Here is an 11,713-nt window from a genome sequence, read left to right on the forward strand (position 1 = left end):
TTATTTTTTTTTATAGACTAAGAGCAGAATATGAAAATCACCAGCCAAAGCACTTGAAAAAAAGATCGAGAATGTTTTTTTTTTTTTCTTTTGTTTTGTTTTGTTTTTCCCCAAAAAGTGTCTGTGCGTTTGCATAGGTCGGGTCTTCACGGAAGACGAGGAAAATCCAACACGTTCGACTATGTACAAGCCAGCCCAGGGCCGGCGCCGCTGCCTATGGTACAGTATAGATATATCTCTGTAGTCGCTCTCTGTACAGTATGTATACATCTATATGGGTATGTACAGACTGCCCGGCCCCGGGGGTCCCTGCTCTCACCGGGCTCCCCTGCCTGGCGCTGCCGCCCGGCCACGGGGCAGCCACGGGGCACCGGGGGGGCTGCGGGCAGGACCCCGCGCCCCGGGACGGTGTCGGCGGAAGGTGCAGCGCACCCAGCCGCATCCCTGCGGACGTGGCCGCAATCCACTGGCGGGATGGGAGGCGAGTCCAGCCGGATCGGTGCGTGCCATGATCCCTGCCCCGCGGGGCAGCTCTGCAGGCGGCTCTCCGGGCAGGGGGTGGTGGTCCCGCGGTGGTTCCCCGCTGGCTCTCAGGAGGGGCAGCAGGTCGGGGGGGCCGCACTCGGCAGAGCGGCGCTGGCCGGGCCCCCGCGGGCGCCGGGAGCTACGAGGCCAACAGCGTCATGAGGAAGAGCGCGGCGGCCACGGCCAGGGGCAAGTGTTCCCGCTTGGGGCTGGTGCCGCTGATGCTCTTCTCCAGCTTCGGCATCTCCGGGTTGAAGTTTTCTGTGGGGAGGAGCGAGAGGGTGAGGAGGGCAGCGGGGCAGCCCCGAACCCCCACCCCGTAGCTGGGGCTGCCCCAGGGGCGGCGGCGGGGGGCGGGGACACGGCGCTGCGGGGCCGGGGGCTGTGCCTGACTCACCCAGGTCCTCGATCTTCACCTCGGGCCGCAGGGTGAACTGGGGCAGGGTGGGCGCCAGCTTCTCCCCGGAGTGCGACGCTGTGGAGGGAGAGAGGGGACGGGGGTCACGCTCCCTGGATGCCCTGGGGGACCCGCCAGCCGGCCACGCCGCCCCCGCTCGCCCACAGCCCCTAGGGTGGGCACGGGGGTACTTACTGGAGGCGCAGCAGACGAACACCTTCATCTTCAGGCAGGCCCGGCGGTGGTTGTGTGTCGGCGTGGCTGCAAGGCAAGAGCGTGCTGAGAGGGGCTCCGTGGCAGTGACCCGAACCCCAGGCACCCCGAGGCTTGGTGGGTCTGGGCAGACGGGGGTCTGGTCCTGCTCAGGGGTGTGCTCTGGGCTGGGGGAATGCAGCAGCACCCCAAATCCTGCACCTGCACCCGAATCCTGCACCAATGCCCAGTACTAGCACCCCAGTCCTGAACCATCAGCCCCAGCATCCCAACGCGGCACCAGTATCTGGCACCAACACCTCAATCCTGAAGCAGCAACCCTTGAACCCTGATCCTGCATCAGCATCCCGCATCCTACATCATCATCCCCCAGCACCCCATCATGCACCGGCATCCCTGTCCACACCCCCAGCCTTCCTTCCATCTTTCCCCACATCCCCATCTCTCCCCAACGTCATGTACCCCCACCCTTGCTCCTTCAACCCCTCCCAGAGCTCCAACTGCCCACTCCAGCTGGGGGGGAAAACAGCTGCCCAGTTTTGGGGGTGCAGGGGAACCAGACAAGGGGGTCCTCCCTGGGGACGCAGAGAGGCCCAACTGGGTGGGGGGCACCCGAAAGGACCTATCTGGGGCTGGGGGCTGTGTGGGGGTCCCGCCCCGGTGCCCCACGTACATATGTAGTAGTACTCCTGCCCCGCGCGGAACTCGTAGCCCAGTGAGAAGGCGCTGTAGCGCTGGAACTTCTCCGAGAACTTGATGGGGCTGTGGGGCGCGTGGGGCCGGTTGCACTCCCAGCGCTTGAAGCCCTGGCTGGTGTTGCAGGTGCGGTACCCCTCCGCGTTCACCATGTACAGCACGTACTGCTCCAGCCGGTGCTCGGGCACCGAGGCGTTGTAGTGCGGGCAGTAGATGTCCAGGTAGTCGTTGACATTCACCTGCACCGTGTAGCCCTCCCGCCGCAGGCTGCAAGGGAAAGCAGGGACGGGAGGTCAGGGGCACGCCCTGCACCTCCCCAGGCAGTGTTCCCCTCCTCCAAGGGGACCCAGAGGCTGGACAAGGGGCAGGCTGCAGTGAAGGTTGGAACTCTGGGAATGGTGATACTCCCTGTTCAACCTCTCTTTGGAGCCCCTGACACAGTGGGACCCCTGCACAACCTCAGCCTCACGAACCCGTGGAGCAGAATCACCATCCTGGAGGGCACGGGTGGACTGGGGGGGAGAGGGGACAGGCGCTGCTGGGGACGTGTGCCAAGCCACATGCACAGGTGGGATGGGCAAGAGCATGGGCATACGAGACAGCGCTTCTGGGTCTGCCGGGAACGTGCTGACAGCTTCAAAGAGGAGACGGACACAGCACGATGGACAGACAGACCCAGAAGGGCATCATGGTGCCACAGGCACCAGGGTCTCCACGGGACACAGTCCCTGGGTGTGCGGGGGACCCCGGCATTCCCTGGCATTCCCTGGCATTCCCCATTTCCAGCAGCCTGGAGCCGACCCACCGCTGCCGCCCACCACGGCCCTGGCACGCGCCGCAGCTCGGAGCCAGGATTTCTCACCCTGCTCTGGCTAATCCCGTTAGTTCGTTAATGCCGTAAAGGGTGGCCCTGGGGGAGCCTCATTTACATTGATTAGGAGCAGCAATCCCCTCAGATCCACTCAGGAGAGGCTCCGCTGGCTCCTAATCCGCGCCCGACGGAAATCCCGGCCGCGGTAATCCTCGCCGCCGCGCTGACCCGCTGCTCCTGCCAATTAATTACCACCCGGCGCTGGCTCGGCACCGAGCCGCCGCGGCTGCACCGGACCCTGACCGGACCACGTTCCGCCGCCCGCTTCAGCGCTGCCTCGGGGGTCTCTCGCCCGCATCCCGCAGGACACAGACCGCAGCATCCCGGCACACGCGAGCCGAGCTCCCCTGTGGAGCTCCAGCTCGCGGCGCATCGCTCTGGATCACGGGGCCCTTTTCCCACCTCTCAGGGCAAACCCCAGACCGTGAGCCCCCAGCGCATCACTCCGAGTCCCCTCGGCCTTGGGGAGGGGGTCCCGCCACCCCTCCCGGAGCCGAGCGGCTCCCTGGGTCTCCCCGGCAGGGCAGGGCTGGGCAGGCAGCGTGCAGACGCCCCACCCTGCACCACCGCCCCCGGCGCTGTTTGGGGAGCCCCGGCACCCTGCCAGCACCCGCGGCACCCGGAGCCGAGCGTCAGAGACAGAACCATAGCGGGACGCGGTGTCGGGCGGCAAAGAGGGGCCCAAGAAGCGCCGCCTCCGGCACCGGGGGGCAACATGGAGGGGCTGACGGCAGAACTCATCACCCGTGGGACAGGGAGCGCAGCCCCACGCCGGCCCCTCCCTCGCTGCGCAGCCGCTATTCCGCAGCCCATCCCGGCACCCGCCGGCAACTGCTCCGCCGGGAAGGTGCTGAGGCAGCCACCCTTGCTGAGCGGGCGCCGGGACCTTTCATCTTCCCCCTTTGATGTGGTGGGAAGGGGGGCGGGGGGAGAAAAAGGCTTGTTATTAAAGAAATGGCCCCAAGGAGAAAATTGCAATTAACTCCACGCGGGACGCAGAGCTGGGATGCCAGCGTACCCCAATACCAGCTGCCCCACACCGGGGCAGGCACCGGCAGCTGGGGCTCCCCGCGGCCGGGCTGCGGCTGTGCCATGGGACAGAGGGACTAGAGGAAGCGTCGCACGTGACAGACACCCTGTCGTGGGGTGCTGGGGAGCCGTAACCCCCCCATTCCCTTGTGGCACCCAGTGCCGAGGCACAGTCCCCTGGGACCCCACGCTGGGGCTCGTTAAGCCACGGCTCATTAAGAAGTGTGGCTGCTGATAAACAGCCTCGCTAACGAGGCACCAAAGTCCCCCCCCGGGCTGGGGGACACCAGCACCCCGTGGCAGGGTACAGGAGCCCCAGGTGGAGTGGCAAAGGGCCCTAAGGTAGTGAATCCCACGGACATTGCCAGCTGCCACGGCATGCTGGGAGCCCACAGGCGTCATCATAAACTGGGAGTGGCTGGGGAAAGGCCCCACATGGGGAGAGCCACAGGGCCACCACAGCCCGAGGCACATCCAGAGCACCCCAGTAGCAGCTTTGGCCACGACACCGTGTCCCTGCCACGCTTGGCTCCTGCACGGTCACTGCAGAGCAGCTCCTCACGCAGCTGGATACCCCCAAACCCGGCAGCCCCCCCAGTGCCACAGCCCAAGTACCCCAAGATCTGCTGACAGCACCATCCAGGGAGCCCGTGGGCTTTGGTTTGGGGTGGAAGGGCAGGAACAGACACTCTGAGAGAGGGACTCTGCCTCCTTTCTCACCGGCACCCATCCCAGAGCAGGCATGGGCTCCCTGTCCCTGCCAACTCCACAGCTATCGGGAAGCACCAGCAACCTGGGTCGGGATGGAGCCTCGATATCCCGGACTCCAGCAGCCATGGCATGGCCGGTGGGGATGGTGGGCTCTGGCAGTGCCCGAAGGGTTAAGTGCAGGAGAAAAACGGGCAGCATCACTTCTGCACGACTGCGTTTGTAGAGCAGGGCTTGGTGAGGCAGTAGTACCTTCCAGCAGACTGTCATGCTGGGCAGATGGATGTCCCCTGGCAGCACCGGCCCCGGGCTCAGTGCCCACCGGCCCTGCACCGGAGAGACCCTGGTGGGACCCTGGCTACCTGGCACGCCGCAGCCACCGGTGAGCTGGGCGGCCGCTCCGCTCCCATCTGCTGCCATAAATCCGGGCTGCGTGCCGCACACTGGCTCCCACACTGCTGGGGAGCGCCTGGTGCACTGCAGCACACCCCGGCAGCAGTGGCACAGCGGGGACCAGACCCCTGTGTGGACCCCCACACAGCGGAGACTCATTCCCATGGTGCTGGAGGGGCCTGGAGGGCAGCAGGGCCAGAGCTGGGCTCAGCACCCCACACTGGTGGTGCCAGTGGTGAGGAGCAGGGCAATGTGGGGCGTCCTCGATGTGGTGACGGCACGGTGCCCCGCAGCACTGGACAGCCCCCAGCACAGCCAGGCTCTTTGTTTGGCTCCAGCGGCTTCATCCTTTTGGCGCATCCGGGGCCCATCCATCACCCAGGGAACAAAAAAGTGCCATTGATTTACGAGTCCCCTTCCCGTCACCCCGCACCACAGCGAGAGGCAAAGGCGCATCGACCGCTGTGGCCGGTCCACCCCAACGGACGGAAGGACAGACAGACCGACCGTCCGCCTGCACCCACCGCTCCGCCGCGGGGGAGATGGGGGGGGCTCAGCGCGGCCCCCCCCGTGCCAGCCCTCCCCACGCAGCCAGCGCTGCACAGTCACGGCGCCCAGACGGCCACGCACACGCGCGCTGGCTCGGCAGACAGCGCCTGCGACGCAGCCCACGCACGCGGGTGGCACCGAGCCACAGCACAGCCCCCCCGGCCTCGCCTGGCGCAGCCGCAAGGCGCGGGCGCTACCGGCACCGCCGGCACACGGTGTCCCCGGGGCCACCTCCCTGCGTGGGGAATTGGGGCTCCGGGGGGGGGTTGGGGGGTGGGGGGGGGGAGGGAGGCGGGGGCTGCTCCCCACGTGGAGGGACCGAGGTGCCACCGGGCAGCAGCGGGGCGACGGGCACAGGCCTCCCCAAGCACTGCGGGACTCCAGCACCACCCTACAGGTGCCCCCAACAACCCCCGTCACTATCGACGGCCATGCAATCCCTGTAATCCCGGCTAAAGCCGGCACCTTCCCGTGTAGCTAACAAGATCAATGAGGTTTCTAATTGGGTTTTAATTAAACCATCAATCTGCAACCGGTGACTCAATTACCAGCCCGGGCAGGAGCAGGTGGCCCTGGCCCTGTTGCACCCCGACACCGCGGCTGCTTCTCCCACGGGAACGCCGGCCGCGCTGCCGGGGCTCGGTGCCGCCCAGCGCCGTGACTCACGGGGCACGGCCCGCTCTGCCCATGGGCACCCGCTCCTTCCAGAGCCGCGGCGAGCACCCGTGGATGCGGGGGTGGCTGTGGTCTCCGGGTGCCCTGCGGACCAGCCTGGAGGGCAGAGCCATGGGGTGGGGGCTGGCTGAGACCCCCAGCCAGCCTAGGGATGCCAGAGGTGGTGTCGTCGGCACTGTCCCCACATTCAGCCCCACAAGCAGGCACGGAACCGCCCCTGCTTGGGCACAACTGCCCCGCACCCCCACAGCACCTCCTGCTGGATGCCCCCAGACCCGCTGGTGCCTCCTGTTGTGGGTGACTCCATCCTCAGCCCTGCGGGTGCCAGCGGATGGGATGGGGGGATCTAGCCAGACACAGCTCCGGTGTTGGGGTCTGGCTGCTGCAGGGGAGCCCGGGCCCCTCCAGACCTGCTCTGCAGGGATGTGGTTCCAGTCCTGTGTGAGATGCTCCCCAGTGAGCCTGCTCCGCCTTGGGGCTTTCCAGAGCTCGCTCCAGCCCTCTCCAGAGCCCACTCCAACCCTCTCCAGAGCCCTCTCCAGCCCTCGCCACCTGCGACGCAGCCTCGGCCAGATAAAAGCCACCTTTGAAGAGGTGAGCGTGGCGGCAGTGCCGGTGCTGGGGGGGCTGCATGAGCTGGGGGCCTGCACACAGTGCCAGATGAGATAAATTATGGGGGGCACACAAGTGGCTCTGACCCCCACACCACTGCCAGGGCACCCTGCGTACCCCATGTCACAGCACCCCCCCGCTCTGCCCCCTCCCTGGCATCCAGTGCCCTCAGTACGAGCATCCTCAGTCCCCACAGTGGAGTCAGTGGCACAGCGTGGCACACCCCAACCTGCTCTGGGGTGCTTCTTGGGGTGCAGCAGTATGGGGAGCGCTGGCCACGTCTGTGTCCGTGAGCAGGGACAAATTGCTGTCCCCATCTTGGCATCTGGACCACCCAGCAGGGAGGTAGCCTCCACCAGCACCAGCATGCCAGGGCCCAGCTCAGCTGGGGACACTCCAGGAACCCCTGACCCTGCTCAATGGGTCACCCCAGGGTCACAGGCCCCCCAGAAGTCAGTGCTGAGTGGGCATGACTATCCTGCACCTTTGTCCCACAACACCAGGCCTATTCCTGGCAGGACTGGGGAGTGGGGGGCAGGGATGAGTCCAGGGTCATCCCACACCCCCAGGGCTCACTGGCTGCCACCAGTGGAGGTGATGGGACAGATGGATGGAAGGCACAGCTGGACCAACAAACCAGGCCGAGCAGGAGCAGGATCTGAGGATCCCACCTTCACACCTCCCCTGGGCTTTGCCAACACACCCCAAACCCACAGCACAAGGGGTGCTCTGCCTGCTTGGTGACCCTTCCCGGCCTCCTGGCACCCCCAGCCACTCCTTGCGTGGCCAGGGGGCTGAGTTGCCACCAGCCCCCTGCTTCCCAAGGCACCATCGGGACCACAATGGGCTCTATGAGTTGCTCCCTGGGTTGCCCCTCATCCTGTTGTCCCACCGAGGGCAGCAACAGGGGTACCCAGGGTAGCACGGCAGGAGATAAAATAAATTTCTGGGGTGCCAGGCACTGCCCTCAAGGAGCGGCCGCAGCCAGCAACCCCCTCCTCCCCAGAGAGCCCCGCAGGGCCGCGCTGGGCTTGTTTATGGCTCCACTTGCAGCAGGGTTGCTGGGATTTGCAGGCTGCGGCCCAGGGAGCCTAATTCCCCCCATAATTTATCTAATCCAGACACTTTGCCGTGCGCCTATAATTGCGTCCGAGCTGCCGCACTGCCTAACAATAAATATCAGCTCCGGAGTCCCTGGGACACGGCTCTGCCGCAGCCGCCCCCACCGCGCCGCCCATGCCCTGAGCCGGACGCTCGCGGCCGCGCCAGACACGCCTGCGCAGGGGGTGCGGGCATCTGGCTGCGACACCCCCGGCTTGGCATGGCCCGGGCACCGCCGGCACCCCCTCCGCCCTGTCCCTCGAGAGGTGCCGGGGCAGCGGCAGGTCACGGTGGTGATGGGGTGGGGACCCTTGCTCGTGGAGAGATGAGGGTGGGGGTGGTCCCACCCGCCGATGTCGTGGCAATGTCACAGTGTGGGGACGAGGCTGGGGGTGGGGGGGGGGGTCCGGGCAGAGCAGGGGGGTGCAGGGGGATGCCGAGCGTGGTGGGGCGAGCACAGCACCTCGCCATTGTGCTGCGCCTCGGCACGTCGCACACACGCACGATTTATGGGGCCCGAGCTTCCGCCTGGCGACACAATCTCAATGGCAGGGGAGGGGGCTGCCGGGGCTGCTCCCGCCCTGCACAAAGGGGTGTGGGATGGGGGGAGCCCAGGAGAGCCCCTGCACCGACGGGCACCAGGAGATGCTCTGGCTGCATGCTTGTCCCCGCCACACCCCTGGGCACTCGCACCAGCGAGGGACGGAGAGGTGGGCGATGGCAGTGGGCGCAGATCCCCGTGGAGGGGTCCGTGGACACACCACAGGCACGCACCCCCCCCCCTTCCCCGGGAGGGTCCAGCCCAGACCGTCCCCACGGCACATCCGCTCTCAGGTGTGGGTGCGCCGGCGAGGGCAGGGGCAGCCCCGGCGCAGGGTGTGAGGGAGGGGCTGAGTGTCCACGGCCACCGACCCCCGACTGCTCTGCTCCCGGTGCGACCCTCCGCTCTCACGCCCCACTGTCCCCGCAGCCCCGGGAGCCACCGCTGCCGCCCCGGGGGTGTCACTGCTGCCGGTCCGAGGCGGTGGGGGGCGACAGGCACCTGTCGGGCCCCCCCCACCTCCGCCGCGCCGCCGGTGCCGCTCCCGCACCCAGACATGCGAGGGGCGGGACTGGCGGGGGGAGCGGGACCCCTGCCCGCCCCGGCGCACCGGGAGGTGGATGCCTGCGGGAGCCAGACTCTTCCCGTTGCTCTCGCTGGGTCAGCGCTGGCGGGGGGGCTCTGCCCCCAGTGCCCACGACCCCCTCGCGCCCGTGCCGGGAGCCGCCGAGCCCCACCCGGCAGCGCGGCCGCGGGGACACGAACGGGCCGGGCGGCTGCCCCCCTCCCGCCGCAGCCATCCCCGCCTCCGCGGGCAGGGCGAGGGGCACCGGGGGCACCGGCACCCGGGGCCCCGCAGCCCCGCCCGCACGAGGGCGCCGCGAGGAGACCGGCACCGGGGGTCCCGCAATCCCGGTGTCGCCCGCCGCCCCCCGCGCATCCTTCAACGCGATCCCCGCCGTGTCCCCGCCGCGTCCTTCCCAGCGGCGCCCCCCGCCCCGCGCGGCCCCGGGGACAACCCCCCCCCCCCGCCTCCCGGTGCGGGTCCCGGTGCCCCCGCCCGCACTCACTGCGGGTTGGAGCTGTTCCAGTGCACGGCGTGCCGGTTGCCCAGGGCCCCCGGCGGCCCCCGGCCCGGTAGCAGCAGCAGCAGCGGGAGCAGGGGCAGGAGCCCAGCCGCCATCCTGCCGCCGCCCGAGCCCGCCGCGATCCCGGGGAATGGAGGGAGAACGGAGCCCGAGCCGCCCGCGCCCCGCGGCCCCGGCGCCCAGCTCCGCCCCGCGCGCGCCCGCCGCCGCCGCGCCCCCGCGCGCGCTCCCGCCGCCGCCCCGGGCACGCCCGCCCGCCCCGGCACCGGCTCGCCATCGGCACCAGGCTCGGACCGCGAGTCCCCGCGGGTGGAGACACCAGGGCCGGGTCCCAGGAGGACCAGGGGCCACCGGAATGTCACCAGGACACCCGTGGGTGGGGGCACCTGTGTAAGGTCCTGCTGACATTGGGGTCTTACTGGGACCTCTATGGGTGGAGGCACTCACCGGATGATCCCACCGGGATTAGGTGCCACTGGGATCTCCCTGGGATACCCACAGGTGGGGGCATCAGAGCCAGGACCCACCGACATTGGGGTCTCCCTGGCTGGGAGCTTTAGGTCTGTGGGTCTGTGTTGCTGAGGGAGCTGTGGGTGGAGGCTCAGGACCCCAGAGGGTCCTCGTGCTGCTGCTGCCAGTGCCGGGGGGGTCACACGTATTCACTGAGGGGTTTGGCCGCCCTGGAGGCACAGGAGTGGGTGGGAAGATGTGTGCCCATGTGCCAGGACAGCCCAGGTACCGAGGAACATGGACTCAGTGCCAGGCTCTGCTGCCTGCCCTGACCTCCCTCAGGAGCCAGCACTTGGCCAAGTGCCCACCCACATGGTCAGGCCCTTGTTCTTCCCACACCCCAAGGGTTCGTGGTGTGGAGGTTCCTGGGGGAGCTGTGGGGGCTGTGGGTGCTCCCCTGGGTGCTGGTCCCTGCTGCCCATGAGGGGACTGAGCTGGGTGTCAGCTCCCACTGCCCGTCCTCAGTGAGATCCCTTAGCAACTGGCGTGTAGCACCGCCCGGCAGAGCCGAGTGCCAGGTGATCGGCACCCTGGCACACGTGTGCACACACAGGCATGCTCGCACCGGCGCGGGCACACGCAGCTCACCGGGCACACGCAGCTCACCCCCAGCTCCCACGCGGGGCCACGCCGAGCGCGTGCACATCACCAGCGCCAGCCTGGTGGCCTCTGCCCCAGCAGTGCCGGCATCACGCATCACCTGGAGCTTTGGCAGCCTGAGGAGCTTGTGAATGAAACCAGGAGGCTCCCGAAACCGTGGCTGGGCTTGCTGAGCCGGCCTGAGCTGCTCCTGCCAAGAGCTATCTCGCTGGCGTGGTGAGCGTGGCCAGGGTGGTGCGGTGCCAAATATCATGTCCCCAAGTCCCCAGTGGGCCTGGTGACTCCCAGGCCTGGGCAAGTGCCACAGCGTAGGTGCCCCGATGCTGAGTCTTGGGGGGTCTCCTGGCTCCCCAAAGCTTTGGGAGGAGCTCATTGTGGGAGGAGAGCCACCCCACTTCTTCTCAGGCTCCCTTTGGCCATGTGGATGCTGCCCCAGCCCATGGAGAGGGGACAAAGATGGTGATGGGCAGGCCCCGTGGTCCCACTCAGCACTGTGGGAGACCCAGTGCTGTGATGTCCATGGGCAGGTTGTGCCCCAGCCCCCATTCCCCATCCATACTGGTGGCACTGGGAGTCCAAGCCCCCGCCGGGGCCCTGCCGGGAAGGGGGAGGGGGCCAGCGGAAGGGCCCGGAGGACCAAAAAAGCCTCTATTAATTATTCATCCGAAGAAGTGAAGTGAAGAAAACACAACACGTGGAAAAGGGCTCTGGCTGCCTGGGGGTGGGAGCGGGGGAGTGCTGGGGGGGGGGGGCCACAGGGGCTGGGGCACTCCGGTGCAGGGGTGCGGTGGCAGCAGCAGCGGTGGCATCCCGGGGTGCTGCACACCTCTGGGAGGACCCACAGCACCGCGCTGCCACCATGGAAACGCCTTGGCTCGGCAAACCCATGGCAACACCCACCTCCACATGGAAACCCCCCGCTCATGGCAACGCACGCACCGCCGTCAGCACCCGCACAGCGCCGTGCTCGCCACGGGGGTCCCCCCCACCACGGCACGCCCCTGTGCGGGGCCACGGAGGGATGCACCTGGTGGGGACGAAGGGACCCGGGTGGCAGAACACAGCCCTGGAACATCACAGCGTGCACTCGTGCAGGTGCCAGCACCCACCAGGGATTACTCCTGGAAGCAGCACAGAGAGGGGGCTTGGCTGGGTTTTGCCACAACGGGATACGGTGTCTGTGGTGGGATGGCCGGGGGACACGC

At 67.8% G+C, this 11,713-nt stretch overlaps 1 protein-coding gene across 2 annotated transcripts; it reads right to left on the minus strand.

Moving 5' to 3' along the window:
• On the minus strand, positions 1 to 9,584 carry EFNA3 (ephrin A3). 2 transcript variants are annotated; one of them, XM_068995471.1, is made up of 5 exons: positions 9,381 to 9,584; positions 1,809 to 2,098; positions 1,118 to 1,183; positions 923 to 1,000; positions 1 to 786 (listed from the first exon to the last, which is right to left on the minus strand). In XM_068995471.1, exons 1-5 carry the CDS (start codon positions 9,491 to 9,493, stop codon positions 665 to 667), a joined length of 669 nt encoding a protein of 222 aa, XP_068851572.1. In that variant the 5' UTR covers positions 9,494 to 9,584; the 3' UTR covers positions 1 to 664. The 2 variants fall into 2 exon arrangements, with proteins under 2 accessions (XP_068851572.1, XP_068851571.1); XM_068995470.1 differs by lacking the exon at positions 923 to 1,000 and having other exon boundaries at positions 9,381 to 9,576.
• Positions 9,585 to 11,713: the final 2,129 nt, after the last annotated feature.

Source organism: Aphelocoma coerulescens, chromosome 25, assembly GCF_041296385.1.
Source record: "Aphelocoma coerulescens isolate FSJ_1873_10779 chromosome 25, UR_Acoe_1.0, whole genome shotgun sequence".
Lineage (NCBI taxonomy): Eukaryota > Metazoa > Chordata > Aves > Passeriformes > Corvidae > Aphelocoma > Aphelocoma coerulescens.